The sequence below is a fragment of the Notothenia rossii genome (genome assembly GCF_949606895.1).
Source record: "Notothenia rossii genome assembly, chromosome: 1".
In the NCBI taxonomy this organism is placed as follows: domain Eukaryota; kingdom Metazoa; phylum Chordata; class Actinopteri; order Perciformes; family Nototheniidae; genus Notothenia; species Notothenia rossii.
Window position 1 is genome coordinate 21962177 of NC_136912.1, and position 25746 is coordinate 21987922.

Below are 25746 nucleotides of genomic sequence, written 5' to 3' on the forward strand. Positions count from 1 at the left end.
AAATCTGAAAACTTAAAAGAAGGTTTATTGCTGATGGATTATCAGAAATCATTTCAAAGTGACACAGACACATTGGATTAACCTATGGATTAACCTTCAGCAGCGTTTTTATCGTTTTAATGCCATTGAAGACAACTTTTGATCAGACAACAACAGAGGTAAGAAATATTGCCGTGTTTGCTACCAAATGCCACGTGTTGTGATGTCTGTTTTTGTATCTAATGTTGCGAGTTCTGATAATGGAGTGATGATATAGATACCTATCGATTCTGTGTATTCTCACGATGTTAATCGATATGTTGGATGTGCAGTTATGATAAGTAATAAGGGTGTTATACCGTGAGTTCTAACGGCGTTAGAGTAAAGTAGCTGAGTTTCTTCCCGTTACATGGATATGAAACATTCATAGTTCAATCTTAAGAAGCCCTCAGACACTGTTGCTTGCAGATGTTGTGGTTTCGGACCCGCCGAAGGGTCCGTGGGGCTTAAGAGGTTTTTAAAGGAAAATATAACCCGGTATAAAGGAAAGCCTGTGACCTATACGTTGGTGCTGATGCTGCTACTTTGTTTCTTCTTTCATGATTATGGGAGGACAGGGGTCATGCAGGATTGATTTATCCTTGGTCCTCATCCTTCTTTCAGAAACTACCTCAAAACAATCTGGACTCAGGCCTACAACAGAGCTGGCGTTCTTGACCGGCTTATTGAGCCATTTACCTTTACCAACCTTGATGCCTCCTGTTTAGCACGTCATAAAGAAGAGCGCTCCGGCTACTGAGTGTCCTGTGATAAGGTTTTGATCACATTGAAGGGCATGAGCCTGCTATCTTATACTTTCTTTCTGTGCTCTTTATATAATGCAGAGGATAATAAAGGATAATAAATTGGTAATTGGTCAAGTTGTAAAAATACTAGGGCCGGGACTCGATTAAAAAAAATAATCTAATTAATTAGAGGCTTTGTAATTAATTAATCGAAATTAATCGCATTTTTAATCACATATAAATATTTGACCTGAGAACAGTGAGAAGCAATTTTTTTCACATGGATTTTAGTACACCATTGAATAATGACTGAATACATAAGCTTAAGCAACAAAACATTGTTTATTTTTTTCAAGGTGGTACTTAACCAAGACCAACAGAAAAGTGCAATTTTTGCCATAAAGTGTATCAATAGCATATTTAGGAATATAGTACATTTCAGAGATTCAGGTAGCCTATAGGTAGGTAGACCTTCTGTAAACTATAACACTTTGTTTTTTAAGTAAAACACAATACTTTCAAGTACATTCAGAACATTGGAAACCCTGACTATTAGAAAACATCTCTCTGTTGCTTCAGAGGCCATAACAGACTTTGTTGATTTACCAACAGTTGATTTAAAACATCTAATCAATTTCAGTCCAACTCTCTCAATAACCTTGGCCAAAACAATAAACAGTTAAACATAAAGTGCCAGTTGCACCAACAACATAATACATAGTTCAACATAAAGTGTACCATTTAAAATAAAATTAAAAAAAGTGCCAGTGATTGACCTCAATCTCTCCTATTCTTCCAATATCCTGATGAAAAATAAAATCTCTCTGTTGCATAGGCCACTGTTTGATCAACGCGAATTGGGTAGGGGTCCTTGTACTCCGAGTCGGGCTAACGTCCACACTAGCTTCCACGCTAGCTACTATATGTTTTTGCATTGAGGTGATACGTGCTGCGGTGATATGCAAATTCCTTTTTGCATAATTTGCAAACAACCGTGCTCTTATCGACGCTTCCATCCGTCCGTTTTTTAAAACAAAATGTCCCATCCACGGGGCCAAGCAAAGCGGTCTCATCAGCTTCTTCGTTCATGTTTGACTATTGTTCACTGTGGTTTGTTGTTGTCTGAAGTCATGAACGTTAGTTGGTGCTCCAGTATAATCGGTACCCCTGAAACTCATCCAGTGAGAAACGTTCCGCGGTGCAAAAATAAGCGCGATTAAAATGCTTTAATTTTGTCAACGCGTTAATGTTTGTGTAATTAATTAATCTTAATTAACGCGTTAAAGTCCCGGCCCTAAAAAATACATTATATGGGAAAAAACGAATTGTTCGCCATGAAGTTGACGATCACTTCAGACTAATTGTTCATACATTGAAAGTATATATTTTTTAAAGTATTTTCCTTTTGGTTCTCTGTGATCTGAAGCACTTGACAGAGGGATAGAATTCAAGTGTGTTCCATTGCTTATTTCTCGTTTAAAATCTTCCTAACGCTGACCACTGTCTTTATTTCACTTCTCACATCTAGCTCTTGCTAACCCTATTATTTATAAATTTTGGTTGGAAAATATGGCCTGAAGTCTCCAACTTCAGACTCTGCTACCACCCTAAGCCATAGATAGCTGGGCTTCATCAACCCCTGCTTAGTCTGTTTTGTACTTAATTTGCAAAACTGATGACTTATTTCTTGGTGATCAAAGAATTCAAAAGAAATGTAGAATTTAACCAACAGTTATATATTTCTACTTTAGCTTAGAGTGTGGGTTATTCAAAGGTAGTCACTGTCATCATTATTATAATTAAGGTCACGGCATGCAGAGATGGGGAGCTCCTTCAGAAGTCTACCCATGGGTTTGCCAAAGCTATAAGAGTGCACATCCCTGGAGTTCACCTGGTGATAGTCAGGGTATTGGATTTGGCTTTTCCCTAGCCCCATTTGCGCTATCCAACCTATCAAGGAGCTGCTGATCCCATGGCAGGCATGGTGAGTTGGGAGAGATTAGTGTGAAGCAGTTCATGGATCAAAGGGGTGAACGCTGGGCTTCAGTCCACCACCAGGCGGGATCCTTCCATATCTGGTTTGTGTAGGAGGTGAATTGCAGAGGATACAGTAGGTGGTCTGTAATGTGATTCAGGTGAGGACACACAAGACTATCTTAGGGTTTTTGGACCATTGAGGTCGCAGGGACAGGCTTGTAGTCATTAAGGAGTTGAATGTGTTTTCCATGGATAGAATTATAACGGTTGAAAGGAACAAATTAGAGCTGCCATTATTGTGTCAATGCTCTAAAAACCAAGTTTGCCACAAGTACACAAGTGTTGTCTCACTAGACAGACCCTAAAATGTAACAGCAGAACTGTATGCGTTTGCCTGAATCAAAACAAGAATCAATCAACATTTAAAGGAATGATATAGAGGCATTGCAACAACAATTGTTATAACTGTACGTTGCACTAAAAGCTCTCATTGAAATGGTTAATAAAAAACAAAAGGTATTTCCATTATGCAACACAACACTATCTGTTTTCTGTCATTGACAGCATTGTATGTAAGCTCAAACTGCTCACTTTAACTGTCCTGACTTCAACTGAAAAAGCAAACATTTTTAAATATAATTAACAAGAATAGTATTTAGCATCACTGGATTGAAAAATAAGTTATTAGAATGAATATCATTATTCTGATTCAGTTTTATCCATCAAAAAACAGTTTATTGGGGTACTAGGGGACTCCAGTCAATAGCAACCAATTCAGCCTCAGCTGTTTTAATAGATTTAGCTATTTAGTAAGTTCCCATTTCCCATTTGTTTTAATTAAAAAAAACACAGTATCAATTGGTTAGGGGCACTCAGTCACTTGTTTTGAAGAAAAAGACACAAATGCAGAAGACACACATTTCTTCATGTGCTCTGTCTATTTTCATTTTGCAGAGTATGCAAATAAACTGTAACTTTTCTAAATTATTAAACTGCACGTTTCAGATGAAAATTAATAACATAACATAATGTTTTGTGAAAAAATACATTTAGCTGATTGTTTCCTAATTCTTACCCGGTTGTAGTCCTTACAGTATGTATGATGAGGTTTAAAGCTTGATCAAAGGATAATACATTATTATTTTTTGTCAAAGACTTAAACCAAGTGACTTTAAACAAACAAGTATTGTCTGTATATTCGAAGCCTGACATATTGTACGTCTGTTACATATCCACAATGTTAGACCTTAAAGAGCCTGCAGAATGAGCACAACATGTCTTGAGGATATCTGGCAAGCTTGATCTCTCATACTTCACTTGAATAACAGTTGCCGTTGCCAAATGCTATCAAATATGTATGTCAAGATTGTCATCCTTTTTTTCCAAAGTTTCCCTATAGACCATGTGTTGAAGCTGTGATCCTCTTTTGTGATGGCACAAACAGATTAGGCCTTTAGGCAATAGCGGATGTCAACCCAGGTTATGTGTCTACAAAGAACATCCTTACTTTAGAGCACAAAGGCTTACATGCAGACACACACGCAAGCACACACACATTTAGCACTTTTCATTTAATATTTAAATTAAACTGTAGTTCATTCGCTGATGAAAGAAGATTCATGCTCAACTATATCTTAATGGCTTGGATATAACAGCGTGTTCAGGCCAACAGTTTTATTTTAGATATTTTTCATTAGGTCAAATCTGATTTAAGTGTTCCGAAATCATCTGAAAACTAAACTCACCAAACCCAGGCCAAGCTACATGCAAAAACATCTTTCTATAAAACTGTCTTTTTCACCGATTTAATACTCACATGCATGTTAATAAGCAGACGCACACACACACCCCACAGGCAAATCCCGATTGATATCGAGGGAAATAAAAGCGCGCGCGGGTCGAACGACAGAGGGCGTGGGTGCACTTGGAGCGGACGCGTGCCGATTCCTCTAGAATGCTAAACATATCGGCCCATAAACAAACACGCCGGCACGAACTAACACACACACACACAAACACAACTTTCTCCTGGTGAAGCTAAGAGAGTGAGAGATGGAAAAGGAAGAGAGTCTGAGAGAAACATAAGGGAAAAGTCAACGAGAGACAGAGAGAGAAAGGGGGATGGCCGTGTTGGAAAGAAGAGAGAGAGAGAGAGAGAGAGAGAGAGACATATTTGTGACCTCTCTCTGCAGTTAGTCTGTCTTTGTTTACTCACTGACAGCCAACTGTTCACTAATAGCTTGTAGACACAACAGAACTCTCTCTCGGTCAATAACATTATGGTGGGGGAACTCCCTGCTTTCTAGCCAGGCAGGGCGGCACAGTTGGTCCTGAGTGGAAATTAGAAATGCAGAGGCGGTCTACCAGAGCGGCAGCGTGGAAGCCCCGGTAGTGTTCAATAGCAGCAGACCGATGCTGCATTGCGCTGCTCACCGAGCAGGTCGGTCCTCTGAGAGACAACATCCTCAGTGCGTGTGTAGCCTGTGAGCTGGAGAATATACTGCCAACAAAGAAACAGAAAGCATGCCTTATCCCTCTAAAAAAAAATACATATTTAAATGTATAGGAGCAAATATACTTACTACACATACTATAAGCCTATAGGCCTACTACACATATACTTTATTGAGACTACTTTTTATTTGTATGCATTATTTATTTATCACAACATTTCTTGCAGTAGAGGAGTAGGCTACAATTAGGCTATAGTCCATTATAGTGCACCAGTAGTCTACAGTATAAATTACTACTTTCTCATTATGTGTGTGTGAAAATATATGTCTCTTTCAAAAAAAGAATGAATGAGTGCTTTTACACTTGCCCCAGCAAAAGAGCTGCAACAGCAGAAATATGACTTAGCACTGAGCTGACTTGTATTAGAGCGAGATCACTCTCTTTTATTCCCGTCTCTCTTTGTCCTTTGTATGAATGTGAATAAAGACATTTTCCCACCAGGAGCTGTCAGCAGCCGGGACACCAAGCCATTTAATCTTCCTATATGACAGGGGGAGGTGAGGTCTGTCCTCGGTAACCGACATACACACACGGCGACCCAACACCGCCTCTGCTGCCTCTCCCGTTACAGCTCAGCGATCGAGTTACGCGGCCGGGGAAAATGTTGCAGTAGCAGAGAGAGAGAGAGAGAGAGAGAGAGAGAGAGAGAGAGAGAGAGAGAGAGAGAGAGAGAGAGAGAGAGAGAGAGAGAGAGAGAGAGAGAGAGAGAGAGAGAGAGAGAGAGAGAGAGAGTGAGAGAGAGTGAGAGAGAGAGAGAGAGAGAGAGAGAGAGAGAGAGAGAGAGAGAGAGACTGCAGCATCGCTTGAGACCGGCAGCAGCAGCAGCAGTCCCAAGCAGTGCAGGTGAGAGAAAAAAAAGCCAGAGGAGGAGGAGGCGCATGTGGAGGAGAGAGAGAGAATGCGGGACTCTTGGAAAAAGACGCATCTACTCTTGGTCCATCACGAGACATCCATCCCGGACACAAGCTGCATGGATTAAGCTTAATTGGGGATGATGTTGGAATCTCAATTTTAGCCCATCTAAAGAGGCTCTCCTTTTCAGTTTTATACGGAAAAACAACAATGAGAAACTCGCTCTGAAGCACTCTTGTCTTCATCATAACTTGCGTGAAGGAATCTGACTGCTTGGCACGTTGCTCCACTGCGGGGAAAAGAGGAAAACGCAGCTGGATCTGAAGGTAAGAGGAGATCCAGTAACAGCATCCAAAAGACTTTTCTCAAACTGATTTAAATTCCTCTTTTGCGGATGCGATTTAATTTTCCTCGGCGTCCGGTGAGCTGAGCAGTGTTTTTTTTTCCTATTGTGTGGTGCTGCATTGCAGTTTCTAACTGTGAAAACCGTGAGAAAAGCTGCTGTCCCAAATGTGACTGGAATAAAATAATTTACAAGAGGCATAATGAACTGATAAGCGACCTCGTCTGATCTCCGGTTTCACGGGAAAGAAAGACTTAAGTGGATTATTTAAAGGCTGATGAATTAGTTGTTTCTATTTCGCAGCAGCATGGATTTTTTTTTGACATCTCTGTGGCGTGAACAGCCCAGCAAGACATCGAGAGTATTATTATAGAAGTTGAAAAAGCCCTGCTGGGTATAAGAGGAGGATAAAAGAAAGGAGCATTAAGTGTGAGAGTGCGGAAGCTTTTCCCCGGACCTCAGGCGGCTGTCCGCAGAGCGGCAGGGGAAGGTAAGAAAGGATAAATCAAACACCCACGCTGTGAACTACACCAGACCACAAAACAGCATTAAAGAAAAAACAAGCGGCAGCTCAGAGGCAGACAGTGGGAAGGAGAGATGCGAGAGAAGGAAGGCGCCATGCAGAGGCTTGGTGCAGTGCACTCCTCCGCGGCGCAGGCTCTCAGCCTCGTGGTGTTAGTGCTGCATCTGCTGACTCAGCTACCGGGAGCCGACTCAGCTCTCCGGTACCGAGTGGCGGAGGAGGGCCCACCTGACGTCAAGATTGGCAACGTGGCCGCCGACCTGGGGCTCACAGCAGGTACAGGAAGCGGGGACGTCACCTTCGCCTTGGAGAGTGGCTCAGAGTTTTTTAGGATTGATAATGTGACAGGTGAGCTGACAACTGGCCAAAAGCGCATCGACAGAGAGAAGCTCCCACAGTGCCAGATGATATTTGATGAAAATGAGTGTTTCTTGGACTTTGAGGTGTCAGTTATTGGACCACTGCAGAGCTGGGTAGACCTGTTTGAAGGTCGTGTTGTCATAACAGACATCAATGACAACACACCTTCTTTCCCCTCACCTGTTCTCCAGCTCTCAGTTGAGGAGAATCGCCCCATAGGAACTCTTTACCTGCTGCCCACAGCAACAGACAGGGATTTTGGCCGAAATGGAATTGACAGGTATGAGCTTATTCAAGATGGTGCTGCTGGGTCAAGTTCAACAAGACGCACAGCAGGAGGAAACCCCATTGCGAGAGTGGATGGAGGTGGCGACCGGAGGGGTAGAAGTGGAGATAATGGAGGAGGACCCCGGAGCACTGTGTTTGAACTACAAGTTGCAGACATACCAGATGGGGAAAAACAACCACAGCTAATTGTGAAAGGCACTTTGGATCGTGAGCAAAAAGACTCATATGAGCTCATCCTCAGGGTTCGAGATGGTGGAAACCCACCACGTTCCTCCCAAGCCCTACTTCGTGTGTCCATCAGTGATGTGAATGACAACAGCCCACAGTTTGAGAGGAACACATATGAGGCAGAAATGGCAGAAAACGCTCCTCCAGGTACACCTGTCCTCCAGGTCAGAGCTTCAGACCGCGACATTGGAGTCAATGGGCAAGTTGAGTATGTCTTTGGAGCGGCCACTGAATCCGTCAGGCGACTCCTGCGACTGGACGAGGCCACTGGATGGCTGAGCGTCCTTCACAGGATTGACAGGGAAGATGTGTCCCAACTGAGGTTCACAGTAACAGCCAGAGACCGAGGTCAGCCACCCCGCACTGACCGCACCACTGTCATCTTGGCTGTCCGGGATGAAAATGACAATGTCCCAGTGGTTGAGATCCGAAAGATTGGACGGATCCCTGTTAGAGATGGAGCAGCGTTAGTTCCAGAGAACGTTCTGGTGGACACACCAGTAGCTCTGGTACAGGTGTCAGACCGAGACCAGGGAGAGAATGGAGCTGTGACATGCACAGTCGTAGGAGACGTCCCATTCACATTGAAGCCAGCTGGTGAAACAGCCCTCCCACCCATGCCTGCAGATGAATCCTTTGACAGGTAAGCCAAAACAAAGGTAACCCCTTACAGAAGGTTAGAGAAAGCCATTCCAAAGAATTGAATAAAAACAGACTGCTAGATACTGTAGAAATAAACCAGTCAATGTCATTTGGTTCAAATGATGCACTTCTTCTCTCCAGGGAGTACAATAATGGTCAGGAATCATAAAGTAGTCATGAAGTAAGGATGCATTTGATATACAGCTTAGTATATTGAATAACCTGAGGGGGACAAAAACAACTAAATCACATTTGTATAATTATGTGCCATTAAGCACCTGATTCACATATACTAGAAATAATTAATTTAAAACTGGTTATTATTCATTAAGAAAAATACATAATGATTAGACACAGGTTCATTAGCATGTCATTTAGAAATGTGTCATTTGGTTATCTAATACACAGTCATTTATTCAGAGTTATTCAAGATCCATACATTGATTTGAAGATAGTTCCTGACTAATTTCTAAGAAATTTCCTTGTGAAGTATTCATTTATGTTTGACTACATTTAAAACCTAATCATTTACATAAAGTATGTATATACATATATATTTTAAATCAGCGAGTGGTTCTGTTTTTATTCCATAGATTTTTTTAAGCTAAACAGCTGCTATAAGAATCCCCACACGTCTATTTAGGGAAGAAAAACTCATAATTTCTATTTTCCACAGAGGATTTAGAGAAGAGTGGAGTGTTGTTTCATGCAGATGTTTTTCAAGTACTGCCTCTCATTTACAAAGTCTAGTAGTAGTTTGAATGTGATACAATCTGTTAAATTTGAGCATTCATTGAAGTCAAGGGTTTTAGACTTTCAGTAATACTATTACTGCAGTGCTGCTAATGTCAATGCTCTTCAGTCAATTGCAAATGTATTTTCTAGAGCTATGAAGGGAAAGAGGGATATACTGTAGGGAAGGCCATTTCAGAATAACACCTATAAGGCTGGTTGTTGAGTTGACTGTAGGGTTGTCCTTCTCTGAGACTAAGTAATAATCACGAGAGGTCTTCAGCAAATCGATCAGTGGATTTAATTAAAGAATCAGTCACAGTTTCTCTAGAAATATTGTGTCTTTGCAGATAACTGCAGCCTCGGAGAAGGGTCTCTTAGAATGAAGTGTTTTAAAGACCAAAGCATAGTAGAGCTGAAATTATTAGATGAATTATAAATAAATTAACAGAAAATATCTATATCGACTATTTTGACAATCAAACATTTCAGTTTTAAAAAATATTTTAGGATGTCACCTTGGCCTCTGTGTGATTAAAACTGGGTATTTGTACAATTTTCTCACATTTTGTTAACATTTAATTAAAAATACAATCACAATGAAAGAAACATCACAATAGCAACTGGCACAATAATTGGTGGATGATAAATATGTTAATTGACTTAAAAGGGAAGAGCACTATTTTGTTTGGCTACTTTGAAATCAAGATCTGTGTTATTTGTTGTCTAGCATAGCAAGCACATTCATGAAATTTGTTTTTTGATCATTTCCACAGGAATAAGAAAAAATACTTCCTACATACTTCTGCCTTGCTGGACTATGAGGCCACCAAAGAGTACAGTGTTACCATTGTGGCAGTAGATTCTGGCAGCCCCAGTCTGTCAAGCAACAGTTCACTGATGGTGCGTGTAGTAGATATCAATGACCATGCCCCCATCTTTGCCCAGAGCGTTGTGGAAGTCCACTTTGCTGAGAACAACTCACCTGGTGAAAGAGTAGTCACAGTGTTAGCCTCAGATGCAGACAGCGGCAAGAATGCTGAGATGGCATACTCCCTGGACCCTGCTGGTAACGGGCAATTTTACATAGATGCAGATAATGGAGATATCCGTGCCACAGGGCTTCTTGACCGTGAGGAGCGAGAGAGGTATGAACTTCGAGTGATTGCCAAGGATAAGGGTACACCTTCACTGCAAGGCTCCGCAACAGTTGTTGTTCAGGTGACCGACCGCAACGACAATGCTCCAAAGTTTGTTCAGGAAATCTTTACATTCTACGTGAAAGAGAACCTGCTTGCTAACAGCCCGGTTGGCATGGTCACTGTGACAGATGCTGATGAAGGCGAGAATGCAGAACTTAGTCTGTTTGTAGAAATGGATGGAGTTGATGAGAAGAAGTCCGTAGAGAAGGTGGAAGGAGAAGATAGTGAGAAAGAGCAGGAAGACATGTTTTCCATTGACAACAACACAGGAACTATATTTTCTTCTGCATCGTTTGACCGTGAAAAGCTTTCCTCCTACACCTTCCGTGTCCGGGCTGTGGATGGAGGTGAGCCCCGGAAAACTGCCACCGCCACTGTCTTGCTCTTTGTGACAGATGAAAATGACAACGCCCCCTCAATCACCTCTCCATCCAATGAGTCCTACACTCTCCTTCCACCCGCCAGCAGTGCCCGTACCATAGTCAGGACTGTAACTGCCATAGACTCAGACACTGGCCCAAATGCAGAACTTCACTATAATCTGGTGGGGGGAAATCCCTTCCGACTGTTTGAGATTGGCCACACTAATGGAGTGATCACACTGGCAGAACCTCTGGAGCGGCGCCACAGAGGTCTGCACCGCCTGGTGATCCGGGTCAATGATAGTGGAGCGCCCTCCCTCTGTGCCACCGCCCTGGTTCATGTCTTCATCAACGAGAGCTTGGCCAACGCAACCCTTGTGGATGCACAGGTAATCTTCAAATATATATTTATCAAACTGATTTCAGTAACAGCAAGTCAAGTATATCATAATACACTGAAAACACAGTGGATGAGGTAATAAAATCTACTCTGCTATTTTGGTGTGTGCAGACTACTATTGTTCCACTGAGTTTATAATTGTAGCTCATAATGACAGTGATGATATTGTCCAATAATGGCCACTCCGATAACACATTACAAAGGAGGGACTGTGGAAATTGCAACTGATTGTTGCTGCTTGAACTAAACTGGTAAGAAGATTATTTTCTTGATAGAATGAGATAAATGCACAATTTCTGCAGTATTCATAGTGTTGCAATTTTCAGCCCATTTTTGAGGAAATAATTGTGTCTATATTTGTCTCAGATAAAGAAGCCTATTTCTCTTTGTAGTTTGAATGTTCTTTATCCAGAATGCATTATTATAATGACTACGTGGTTAAAGTAACTGTTATTACTGAAGTGGTTCTTATTTTATGGTACATTGAGCTCAGAGCTGAGAGCATTAGGTGTGTGCGTGTGCGTGTGTGTGAGAGAGAGAGAGAGAGAGAGAGAGAGAGAGAGAGAGAGAGAAAGAGAGAGAGAAAGAAAGACAGAAAGACAGAGAGGGTGCGTGCATTAGGGGTGAGTGCGCTAGAGAGGTAGAGAGAGAGAAGGATGGCCCTGTCCCAGTTTTGGCCTTTTAATACAGAGCAAGTTGGAGTATGTTCATTTGAATAGAAGTGTCTCTTCACTACAGGCCTGAATATTGATGAGTCTTCATTCTATCATGCAGCACTTTCTGAGCAGAACGGAAGTAGTCAAACTTAAAGGAAACTAACCGCAAACCACTATAAACTCTAAATGAATAATGTTTACAAGGGGAATAAAAGGGAATATGAAATATATGTGTCCGAACACAACCGCCATTATTGCATAAATCTGCATGGTTTAGATTAGAGTTGGCTTGTAAGACCCACACTGAGGCGAATACTTAATTGACTAGACTCAGAGACATTACAGAGATACCAGAAATAACACAAAGTCAAATGTAGTTATGCTGGAAGAAATCTGTGTCTCATTTCTGCCTTCAATTATTAACTCAAGTGAACTTTTGCTTAAAACTTGTTCTGTTAAGCTATAAATGCTGGCAGGTACCAATTCCTAAAACGTGGTCTCTTGTGTGGGCAAAGTCATTAGTATTGACTAATAATTAAATTGCCTGAGTGCCTCGTGTTTACAGTGCTTTCACTGAAACCAACAGCCTGTGGTTTAAACCCTCATTTGAAACATGGTTTAGAAGACATTCTCAATTTTTTCTGAGGAAAAGGTGACTTCAACTGTCAGGTCTGTGCATGTTTCATGAAGTAAACAGTGTGAGCCAAAGTTAGCTCTGAGACGTTTGAGAGAGAAAAACAGTCAGACTGATAAGAAGCAGAAATCTACAATAACACTGTGCTGTGTGTGCCTCTTGAGTTCTTGGTATCCTTGTTTGGAATTAAACTAAATCCTAATCCTGTGTTTTTGGACAGAGAAAAACACATCCTATATAATTACATCCTGAGTCTTTGTGGAGGATACAACTTGGTGTCGAATCAAGTGAGAACAAATAGAAGCTGTCGTATTTGAGCCATAGCCAGTATGTAGAACACCTTGTGAATGTAACACTGTCACTTAAGAGCAGAATGAAAAGTACAAATTGAACAATCAAGGGGGTGAGGATTAGAACAGAGCACTTTGTAAGCAGGGGAACAATGGTGTTGACAGGTTGAATTAACTGCAATGTGCCTAAATGACCGGGGCATTGAATTGAACAAAAGGGTGTAATATGTCCAAGACAGTATAAAAGGCGTCTTTGATTACAATATGCATAGTTTAGTTTGATTGTAGGGAGGAACTTGGCGCAGTAATTGAGTAGAAGTCATTGAAGAGAGAATACCTCCATCTCATAATGAAGTCAAACTGAGCAGTGGATGGATGCCAGATGTAATTAGGGAAGGAAAACGTCTGCTACTGCTGCAGCACCGCGGCACAAAATGACTCCAGTCTTTTCCATCCAACAATACTGGGTGAACCACATGTTGGATAATGAGCCACAATATGATACTGCAGAGTTTAGGCTGGAGGAAGAAGGAAACAGAAACAGTTGATGTCAATTGGAAAACTTAAAGGACTTTGTACACCATAAATACACTGTACTGTGAATCTGATTAAAGCGCTTAATGGTGATTAAAATATTCACTTTCTCACAGCTGGTATTTCAAGAGTTTTCTTATCTTGAGATACTGAATAATGTGCTGCTTATTTTTAAATATGCACAGACACATTTTTAGGAATTTGAGTAATAGATAATTACTTAACTGCAGCTTTCTGTTGTCACGCTGAGCTGTGAATACATTGAGGAACAACTAGGATCGGTCACTCGGGTCAATAATGTGGTCAGGGACAAACTCCTTGTATTGGTCGCTGCATTGGCATCTTCAGTGACATGCAGATAAGGGAGCCCTTGGAGAGCCGAGCAGATAGATGGTGGTGTTAAGCCGAACCGGAACAAAGCTCATGCAGCAGAATGGAAGATTCCTCTGAGAGTTAGGGATGCGTCAGAGGGATGCACTCGAACACGGCCATAGAGTTGGCTGCTCAGTTTTCTGGTTGAATACTTAACTGTCTTGTGTGGGCCTATACAGTACACGCATTCAGTATACAGACCTGCAAGTGGACAGCTAAACATAGCTTACACTCAGCATCTGACTTATTGAATAACATCCATAAACCTTTCACTTTCTAAAGCTTCTCTTTGTCACATCCGACTGCACACACACTCCCAAAAAACACACACAAACTGGGCTTTACATTCAGATAGTATATGCACTTGTGACACTGCGTTTTGGTATTTTCTTTCTCCGTTTTGAGCACACAACAATACGGCAGACAGTGCAGGGATGCGCAAAGCCAGAGAGATGCCAAGCAGAATGAGAATGGAAAGGAATACTGCAGGCAAAAGAAGAACAATGGGGCTTAGGGGAGAGCGGAGCCTGGTGGCGAGGCCCTCTGCAGTGGAAGCAGAATAAGGGAATAAAAGCAACACAACTGACTGAAAAAACGAGGAAACTTAGCCCAGAGATGGAGGGTGTTAAAACAATGAAATATCACACGGCCCTGTCCATAGCGGGGGCTCGGCAATACTGAATAATGAGGCTCCATACGAGTAAGCCCAATAATATTCTTTTGATAAGGTTATAATCAAGTTGAACAGTCAGTAGTGTGTGAGCAGCTCTTTAATACTCCAATACTCTTGGTTATATCTTATTTGGCTATTGCAAACCATAGGGTCAATATGACTTCTCTCTCACCTTCACTCTCGGTCTCTTCCCCCGTTCATTCCTGCAAGACTTATTACCCACCATTCTTAAGGCAGCAGGGATTACATGGGTATATAATTTACAGCTTTGACAGGCCAAAGGAATTGTCGTTTGAGCTCCGAGACGAGGTGTCAGGGCTACAGAATGAGTTGTCTCAGTAATGGACAGATTACACACTGTGTGGGCTTGTGTAGGTGCATGCATATACATTTCAGTTTGTCTATGCGTGTGTGTTTCAGCACTATGTCTGGTCCCTTTGTAATGATTCTCCTGACATAGTTGCTATGTATTGATTAGATATATTCAGATTCATGACCCTGCCCCATATTACCAGCAGCAGGGCTCTGCAGTTTAGAACTCCACAGCCTCATTGTCTCCTGTAGAGCAAGACTCCATAAGCAGTAATGGCTGTGTTTTGGCTTCCGCATAACCCACTTTCTTTTAATGATCCTTTTATTAGTGTACTGTCTCAGAGCGTGTGTGTGCATGCAAACATTTACTCAGCTTTGTATTTTTTGTATATAATGGAAGATCGTTTCTATTTGTCTTCTCTATCTTAAACCCTAATACAACGTTTTAAAGTGTAAAATATTTTCGTCAAAAGGAAAGATCGGCGATTAGCCTTTTAACAGTTAAAACTATTTTGCTTATCCGCCAACAACCTTAAGACAAAAAATTGGCTCTAAAAACCAAGATTTACAGTATCACTGTCTATCCATCCATTTTCACAGCAAAACATTGTGACAGAAAATCCTTAACAAATCCACGCCTACGCTATCACTTACAAAAGGGACATTGTTCATTGAAGAGACAGTAGATGGCTTTATTTCAAACGTATTAACTGTTTCTCCTACTTCTCTTCCAACTGTCCCTGACCTAAAGTTTCCTTTTGTTCTTTTAATCAGCTTTAAACAGCATAATCCCAGGCCGAATTTCCTGTACCAGTGCTGCGTATATGATCACAAAAGGAAAATGACATGCACTTGAAATGTTGCAACTGGGAAGCAAGAGCAATTATATATTTAGTGACATGCTATATCTCTGGGAATAATAGAGAAGCTACCCCACTAAAACCCAGTGATGAGTTTAATTAAGTGGAAGATGCTGTTTCATGTCTCTCTGTGGTTCACTCCCATTGTGTCATCTTTTACAGTTGTTAGTTGGGACTTTTTTTCTCATCGACCATGTGTCTCTTCTTGTTGCTTTCCCTTCTTTACTCTACATCTTCTGTCTCTTGTGTTCCTCTCCTCTCTATCTCTCACCCCAGGTGGCCCGCAGTTTGATGGCTCCACTGTCACTGGACATCGCGGGGGACCCAGACAGCGACCGTGCATTAGGGAAACAGCGCCTCAGCGTAGCTATTGGTGTCCTGGCGGGGGCCGCGGCAGTCATCCTGGTGATCCTACTTGTAGTCACAGCTCGGCAGTGTGGGGCTCAGGGCAAAAATGGCTACGAAGCCGGTAAGAAGGAGCCAGAGGAGGACTTCTTCAGTCCTCCAGGAGCTCAACCACAGGCTGGCCACAGCAGGGGATCAGATCGGGGACGCAAACCACGGCGGGACAAACGCAACGGAAGTGGCACCAATGTAGCGGTGGGAGGAGGGAAAGCAGACAGATCCCTCTACAGCGGTATTGTTACAGTCAACGGGCTGCGCCGCCATGCAAAGGACGACGATGAGGAGGATCTGAGCAGTGCAAGTGAACGCCTCGCAGCACGCTACTGCGCTATGGACGGTGACCCCGGAAGCCCACGGATGAGCGGTGGCATGAGGCACCAGTCGAGCCCTGATCTGGCCAGGCACTACAAATCCAGCTCACCTCTACCTGCAGTGAATCTACAGCCCCACTCCCCCCCAGCTGAAGGAAAGAAGCACCAGGCGGTCCAGGACCTGCCTCCCTCCAACACCTTTGTGGGCAGTGGGGGTTGTGTGGGGAGCGCCGGATCCAGCAGCAGCAGCAGTGGGGGTAGTGGCAACGCAGATGCTATGTCCCTGGGATCTGACCAGTGCTCAGATTACGGCTGCCAGACTGGGAGCAAGTACAGCAAACAGGTAGGAGCTCTGGGAAGGGAACTGGGATGACTTAGTCTCAATGGTTTCTCAATTCTTTTTTGATGAATAAAGAAGGGAAGTCTTTATATCAGTCAGCTCTTTCTAACACTTTGTCCACTTCAACTCCCGATCTATGGCAACTTCTATTACTCCCCGGCCTCCCCTTTTATTATTCACACATTTGCTGACATACTGTACTCGACCACACACCCCGTTGCGAACGTCTAAACACCATATTATCTCCACAAAATAGCTGACAGAGTATACCCACACACTCGTGTTTCAGTGTCAGCACCCTAAGCCTTTGAGCAGTGTGACGGTCCCCTGTTGTCAGAGCATGTGTGTGCTCCGTGTCAAACATCAGCCCAGTTTAGCAAGATCTAATGCAGGGTACATGAGTCAACCCCCCCTATTGCAGCTGTACAATATGTGTGGATGTGCATTTGTGTATACATGCATGACTGTGTGAGCGTGCATTTCACATGCTGTGTATAAAAACCCCTGAGGTGTTCAGATGGAGTAAGGACACAGAGAGTGTGGGCGAATAGTTGCTTCCCACAGGGTAGTTGGTCATTTAGTGTTTCTGTTTCCCTTGTCAAGCTGTTATCTGTCTACCATTTAGCATATATGTTTATTCCGTAAACAATATTAGTTGCACTGATAATGGATGCACTTGCGTTGGTGTTTGCTTCAAGAAAATGCAGTTAAAAGCTGAAGTCCTGCCGGCAAATAAATACTGCATAGAGACGGTCACTCACCCCTCCACCCACATACACACACTAACACACGCAGCAACCATCTATCATCTTAGACACACTGACACAGCAGGGTCTCCCTAGTCTGCGGCGAGTGCTCCCACGAGTGATGTTTGAGTGACAGCTAACCCTTCTTAAAGGAGCGGTGGCTCATTTCCTTGACAGACAGCTCTACATTTATCCTCCCTGTGGTGAAAAAATGCTGATGTGGTCATTAAAAAGGAAGGAGAAGAGCTTCTTAGGCTAATCAATTCATACATGGGCTCTCTGATCCTACTCAACACACACACAGGAACACGCACGCATCTGAACACACAGACACACACACAGACACACTCCGGAGGTTAATCCATTACGGAGTCAATCCTCTTAATCTGCCATTCCCAGGGAAAGAAAATGCTTACTGGGATAGTTTGGTGTTCATGCTTACGTGCACTCAAAACATGCCAGCACACATACAGAGACACAGCTGACAGCGTAGTGAATTATTGATTGTTTGGGGTAATTAACTCCTTTGCTGCAGTGAAGTGTGCCCCCCCCCTCCCCCTCCTCTCCCTAAAAAAAAGTGGTTAATGCCCGCTCTGATTTATGTGTATGTCCGTGCAAGCGTCTTAGACTTTGGGTACTCGTGCGTGGCTGTGTTCACGTACGTGTCAAAATGTGTTAACTCCAACAGTTTGGCGACATGAGCAGGTTTATGTTGGTGGGTGCCTGTCACTGAGCTTGAGGGACTGCTTATTTCATGATGGCATATGCATTTATGCATTTTATATGTGAGTGCAAGTGAGAGATAGACTCAGGGAGTAATATGTGGCGAGTTTGTGCCAAATGTAGGAACTGGGATGCTGAGAGAATTTGGAATAGCATTAGATCAGGAGAGGGAGAGAATTATTGGAGGTGAGGTGGGTAAAAAAAGAGAAGGCGATGCAAACTTCAAGCTCCTTTACTGGGTCACTGAGAACTCCTAACTGTTCATCCTAAGTCAGCATATCATCAGACCAAGTAGGTTACTCCAAGTAGGAAAAAATGAATACAAGAAAAAAAAACTAGACTTAATGGATGAAAGGAAAGATTGCATTAAAGTGGCTACAGATTAAAAAGAAAAACAGCTCAGTCAATGGGACTGAGTCTTATTTTCAATCAACAGTTTTTATTGATAAAAAGAGAGGGAGAAGAGAGAGACACAAAAGAATATCCACATCATAGGTAGTGGGTACTAATAAATATAAACACGAACAGGAGAAAAGGGGACATGTACTTAAGAGAGGAGCAGAAGAATTGAGTCAAGCATGGGCACCTTCTTTTATTTTCATAGATTAATCATATGATGTTTGTTATAGGATCATTGCCTCATTTTTGGTAATAAAATAAGAGCCAATCTCAGTGAGAATTATTGTACTGTCCCCCCGGCTGAATTGAAAAAGCCAGAAGTGTTACTAAATGAAGAGCCGTTAGGGAGCAGGAGGAGCCGGCTGTTATCGCTGAGCTGAAATGATCTAGCTCACAAAAAACTGTGAAAAAAGAGTTCCGTAAGATTATGTGTGGCATAAAAATAAACATATAGTCTAAAAAAACTAAATTAAAATGTTGGTTTTTATCAAAAGTATATTGAGGTTGTTGGTGGAGAAAGAGGAGAAGGTTGGAGCATGTTCTTCCAAGTGGGGAGAGGCAGGGAGTTAGAGAGTGAGATAGAGAGCGGTCTGGTTTGGGTAGCAGCCAGAGAGTGAGAGTGGACCGCTGAGATGTGGGTCATCAGGATACCCGTTGGCATCAGGACACATTCATGATCACAGCAGTCACATGGCACTGAAGTCAATATGGGCAAAGTGGCCTCCTTCTACCATCTAACCACCACCACACACACATAACACACACTCTACCACAGAACAGCTACTCCTGTCTGTTGTCCTCAATCAACAAACAAAGGTCATTGTGGTTGTTTGATCTCCGAATTTGGTGTTACCGTTTTGTAAGTTTGAGCTTTCCTTTCTCTTTAATGGAGTGTTTTTAATCAGCACCTTGTTCTGTGTTTTCCTTTTTTACCTCTCAGTTTGACTCTCACCCTTTGTTCCTCTTCTGTCGCTCTCCCACTTTCTTTGGCATATGCGTGGCCATACACGTTAAACCTCAGAGTCTTCTGTGCGCCTCACTGACCTCTGAGAATGAATCGACTCAGCGTTTTCACTAGTGTGACTTCTTCTTTTACTGTAGTGCGCACTTTCTCTCTGGACCCAGCTTGTGTGTGGGGGCGGGTGTGAGCACGGTGCCACAGAGGCTGAATCGAACCAGACACACACACACACACACACACACACACACACACACACACACACACACACACACACACACACACACACACACACACACACACACACACACACACACACACACACACACACACACACACACACACACACACACACACACACACACACACACACACACACACACACACACACACACACACACTCACACACATCCAAAGTCTAATCAATGCACTGTTAACAAGGCCAATACTGCAGTAGAAACAGGTGGGTTGACAGTGCAGTTCTTTTGTGCGATGCACAGTTTCACAACGCTTTGTGAAGGTCAGGCTCTCACAACACAGGGTGCCACAGTGATTTTAAAACAGCAAGGACGGGCAGATAACTTTGTGGTAAATAGGACTCATCTGGCCCGTCTTGTCCATCTAATTGGATTGTATTGATAGGTGCTGGCGAAGAGATTAGGACTACTGGATTATAAAATTGAAAAGCAGCTTTTCATTTCAACGAAATCCCTCCAGGATTAAATATGATGAACGTCTGTCATAGACTCACACTCACCCTTCCGTGCAGTCAAGCTCGCAACATGAAAGCATCCACACATACACCTTCTGTGATGTCATTCACTCGGCATTAGGGTCATAGGGGTGACGGCACTGTCAACTAGAAACAACAGAAACACACACTCTCCCTCTCACGCACACCCCCCTCCTTCCTTCTCACTGTTACATACGCACACACTGTAATCGACCCGTGACCCCTGTCATGATGATACTAACGCACTGATGTATTTATTAAAAGCCACCTCGAGTTCAGGTCGCACAGCCAACCATATGCTCGGGGTAAGTAGGCGATGGGTTGAGGAGGTGGGGGTAAGCGAGAGGTGAGAAGGACGAGGTAACCAAAGCAGGGATCACCCGACGAGCCAGACTGAAAACTGATCTACTGACCTGGAGACAAAGAAGGAGGAGAGAGGGGACAGGGAGGAGGTGAGAGCCAGTGGGCATCAGAGAGGGAACATGAGTCAAAGAGAGAGAGGGGTATAGATGATGAAAAGAGATGAAGGAAGTTTCTAATATTACAGGAAAAAAAACCGAGATGTGTGTTTTTATTAGATGTAAGGCTGTGAAGGTGGAGCGCATGCTTGCTCTTTCCTATTGATTTTCCACTCGACTTGGATCATATTGAAACCTTAAAAATAATATGCTGTTTAAAGGTGAAACTACTTCCATTGGTAAAAAGAAAATATATCAAACATTTGGGTTCTGGTACCTCTGTGTTAAATGTAAAGCAAGAGCATGAAGTCCCTTTACTGTTAACTGAACAGTTTTGATGACTAGTCATCTCGCAGCTTTGTAAATCTGTAAAAAACTAAATAATATATTACATTACATTACATTTAGCTGAATCTTTTATCCAAAGCGACTTACAATAAGTACACTCGACCAGGAAGATACAACCTTGAAGAAAACAGAATCATATAAGTACATCAGGTTTCATAGAGCCAAACATTTCAAGTGCTACTCAATTGGCTATAGATAAGCCAGTCCTTTATTAGTATATACATATATATATATATATATATATATTCTGGAAATTACAATAAGGTTTTTTGCAACTTTAAGCTTTATTTATCATATTTGGTACAAAAAGCTCTCTTCAAAATTCTTTTTAGAACGATCTTTAATAAAAAAATGGGGGAAAAAACGATAACGTTTTTTTTTTTTTACAAAATAATCTTTGATATATCTATGTAGGGGGAGACATTTTTATTTTGCAAGTGCTAGGATCAGAAGACGAACAAGTCTTGTCAATCTGTTTAGTAAATCTTCTTACGGTTATATTACAGTCACATATGCTCAGCCTAAGAATTTGTCAGTCAAAGAAATCGTAACTGAAAGTGAGATCTCACTTTACTTGTGGTGATATTTTATTTGAACTGCACCAAATACAGAACATTTGAAATCGCCCTTTCTGCAATCGACTTGTTTTAGCCGCATCTAGACGCAACTATTATGCCTACATTTCCCTCTGAATAGCTTGTGCAACTGGACTGATTTGTTTATTAGTTCGAGAAAACACTGTCAGAATCTTTACAATCGCACAGAAGGGGAGCAGCTGAGTGTAGAACTGAGGTGCGACAAAGGACTGCAGCTACTGACTCTGTGGTGAGACACACTGTGCGGAAACGATGTGACAATGCACAAGTTCAGAAGTCCTCGGTTGGAGGAAGATGAGACCTCAAAAATGACATTTTCCTCACTTCAAGGTTTTGGGTGATGACAATAGCAAGATGAAGGCAAGGTGAGGCATGTAGTCATGAGGGCTAAGGTTAGATTTAGGTTTCATGGAGCGAAAATCTGTAAAAATGTCCTCAAAAATGTGTCAAATCAAAGATGTGTGTGGGCGTGTTTCTACGTGTGTGAGCTCATGACAAAGACGGAGAGACAAAGCGAGGAGAGAATCAGACGCAGTGAGATTGTGGTAGGAAGAGGAAGAGAATGTGTCTGTTTCCCAACACATCAAGGTCACCCAAATCTGGGATGTGATTGGAAGTCCCCTGTCTGTCTTGGCTGTTTACCACACAAAATAATACAGACAGGCTGTTCAGCTGATAATGTTACTGTGTTAACAACTTCTTCCTTCAGCTTTTGTTTCAAGCTCTCTGTGAAATGGCAGGAATGTGCGAATGTCATTCCGACACGCACGCGCGCTCAAACAAGCTGAGGCAAAGGCACACACAGCCGACACTGTCAGACGTGTGATTTTAACACACACAGACGTGCCCAGTGCAACACGCTCTTCTGTGTACATAATAGCACATAATTACACACCCTCCCAGATCCTTATGCATATACACTTTCCACCGTGAGCAGACGAACTCTGATAAGAATATGATGACACACGAGCGGAGAGGAAAGTTTTCCGGTTCTTACATCAGTTTCTTCTTCCATTCCCTCCGGATCGCATCACATGCACAAGCCCAGGCACACTCTGTCTCCTAGAATCACACACATCCGTAGAGGCTTACAAACACACTCTCTTAACTGTCTGACACACACTCCAACACACAAAGACCTAGCAAGCCCCTCGCTGAGATGCTTCCTTTTATTTGCTTCTTGAAGACTCTGCTCTGTATTGAACAGCTCTGCATTCAGCTCATCTGCCTTCCAGCATTACCTTAATGGCTGTCGGTGGGTTGAGCAATTTTACCCAATATTGCTAAACAAAAGCTCTCTTTCTCGCACCAGACGGGGATTCAAGACAGCTTAGTAGCCTTCTGACTGGTTTTATCCTCCTACACAAAAGTATCTTAGGTGGTATTGAGTTGGGTTGAATTAAATTGAATTGAATGGATTTAGAATTGAAGTGAATTGGACTCAGCCCAACTCAGCTCAATTAAATATTCTAAATTGTGTGGAATTGAGTCGAATTGAGTAAACTCACATTGAAATTGAAGGGAAGTGATTTGAATTGGTTTACCTTGCAGCGGATGTTCCAGGTATCAGCTCAGAGGGCATGTATGTGGGGTTTGTATTAATAGTAGGGGATTCACATATAATCAGCTTCATTATGTTAAAATGCGCTGAAAACAAAGTTTAGTAAATATTCTTTTAATGATATGAATGTCCATTTGAGTTTGTAGCTGTAAACTCTTCTAAAAGTTAATGTATTTAGGTCTGTGCCTGTGGGCTTAATTTATACTGAGCCTTGAGGCTTCTGTCTGTAAACGTGCACGTTTTTTCATTCACCACAATGGCTCCAAGCTTGGTTGTACACACTGTACAGTAAATTAAGTGCACTGTTCAAATCCAAAGGGTTCTGTATGCTGGAAGTAAACTGGTCTAAATGCCAAAGTGGTTTCATATTGTGTAATTATGTAAGGCTGTATCATAATGTATCCCAGATCCCTCTCAAATAATTCTTTATGAATTTACATAACATAGGGAAGAATGCCATTCCTCTTTTTAGCAAAATGACACAATGGCATTGCCCCCTATTAACCTGCCACCCCCCACTCCATCCCCTAGTAGCAGAGACACTGCAGGGGCAGAGGGGCTGTTTAGTGGAATATGTGTGACTAATCTGCCTGACTCATTGATCCGTTATCTGACTGAGGACTGGGCCGGTCAAAATCTATGGCCCCAACCATCTCTCTGAAATATCACTAGCCTAACTGTGCAGTGTATTGATGAATCCATGGCGCTGTTCAGGTCCCTGTTAAAAATGAACAATTGGCCCACAGTATGTAATGAATTGTACAATTGGGGATAGGTTTGTATGCTTTTGGACTTTGTTTTCTTGGAGGTATTTATGATTAATGGTACACACAAACAGTGAAAGACAAAGCAGTGTTAAGACTGAAAGACATAAGGTTGACAGGGAAGTTCAAGCCCTGCCTTACTATATCACCTCAGCTCACCTAGCCATTCATCGCCTAAAGTGGGTGGGTTTATCAAGTTGTCTGTTTTAAAGCACTTCCTTCTATTAATTCCTTAATTCCCTCGTTTGTGCGGTCCATACATCACATGCCATGGTGTTTTCACAGTAGCTGTCCAACTGCTACATGATTGTATGACTAAGGTTGCCAACTCCATTCGCTCTCGGTAAACTTTAGAAATAAGTGTCTGAAACCTCACCGGCAAATAAACCTTTCAGAAGTCTGTGAAACTGCAGACAGACAACGGCATATCATTAGTTTTTCTTACCTCAAAGAGCTTGAAGCCATGAAACTGAATGCAGACATTTGCAAGAGAATTTAAAAGCACCAACCTATTGTGCTTACTTTCAGAATTACGCCCCCAAGCACATGCAGACCTAAATATGCTAACTTTATTTCATTTTTTTTTACGGAAGTCAGATATGACAGGTGTGACAAGATAATACAAAGCTTAATACACCGGGTGACAGGATTAATATGACAAAGCAAAACACACACACACACAAAAGTATATATATAAATGTTAATTAGGAAATGTAAGAATGAATAAACTTTCATAGCAGAGTTTACAGGTTAAAACTTAAACATACAAAGTTATAAAACTAAGATGAGATGGAAAAAGACTCAATTTTCAAGCACTATTAGTGATTGAATATTCCATAGACTAGTCGCCTGCACTGTCTGCTTCTGAACTCATTGCTCTGTAACTCGTCCAATAAAAGAGTGTCTCTTTCCAACCCTCCTTCCCCAATGTCTGTCTTCCCCCTCCTCCCACCGCAGACACACACTCACACACACACACACACACACACACACACACACACACACACACACACACACACACACACACACACACACACACACACACACACACACACACACACACACACACACACACACACACACACACACACACACACACACACACACACACACACACACACACACACACACACACACACACACACACACACACACACACACACACACACACACACACACACACACACACACACACACACACACACACTCCTCCGTCTGTCTTCTCTGATTGATCTCTCTGTTCTCCCTAAGTGGTTTCATCTCTTTTCATCACTCTCCATCTGGATCCATCTTTTCAAAACGTGATTTTTTTAATGGTTCCAAACTTTTTTATAATAACACTTAATAGTTTCTTTAAATTTAACAAATGGCTCTTAACAACCGTTCCTTCCCTCTGCCTGCACTGTTTAACACCATATTTAAAGTCAGCTTTGATCTTTGCTTTCCATTTTTTCTGATTGGATAAAATTAAGCATGCTACCAAGGAATAAGCCTAAGGTGTGAATATCTGCACTGTTCAATATGGATGCATTTTTGCTGCTGGCAAATCAGAGCACATTTCTTGCTGGATATCAGCTTATTAGATCTTGTGTTCGTGTGAAAGACTGGCCCTGGTAGTGTTGTAGTCCAAAGCCAATGTTTTTGCCCCAGGCATGGTGTAGCCATCTGTTTTAGAATTGTTGGTGGAAGATAGATAAATCAGAAGATCAAGATGGAGATAGGGAAAGCGAAGGGGGAGAGGAATACACATGAAATGAGTCGAAGAGGAGAAAATAAATTCCTGGTCAGTAAACCACGACATAGAAAAAAGGGGGTGGTGGCGAATCAAGCAACTGGGGGGGAAAGACAACACTTCGGTGAAGTTGTAGGTGGAGATATGAAGCTAC

General features: G+C 42.3%; 1 protein-coding gene across 1 annotated transcript in view; it reads left to right on the forward strand.

Moving 5' to 3' along the window:
- Window positions 1-5876: 5876 nt before the first annotated feature.
- pcdh7a (protocadherin 7a) overlaps window positions 5877-25746 on the forward strand; it is a 44459-nt gene continuing 24589 nt past the window's right edge. Inside the window, exons 1-3 of the mRNA XM_079690919.1 lie at window positions 5877-8492; window positions 10000-11176; window positions 15795-16577. Of these exons, the coding sequence (XP_079547045.1) occupies window positions 7048-8492; window positions 10000-11176; window positions 15795-16577 (3405 nt within the window). The 5' untranslated portion in view covers window positions 5877-7047. The remainder of the gene's footprint in view (window positions 8493-9999; window positions 11177-15794; window positions 16578-25746) is intronic.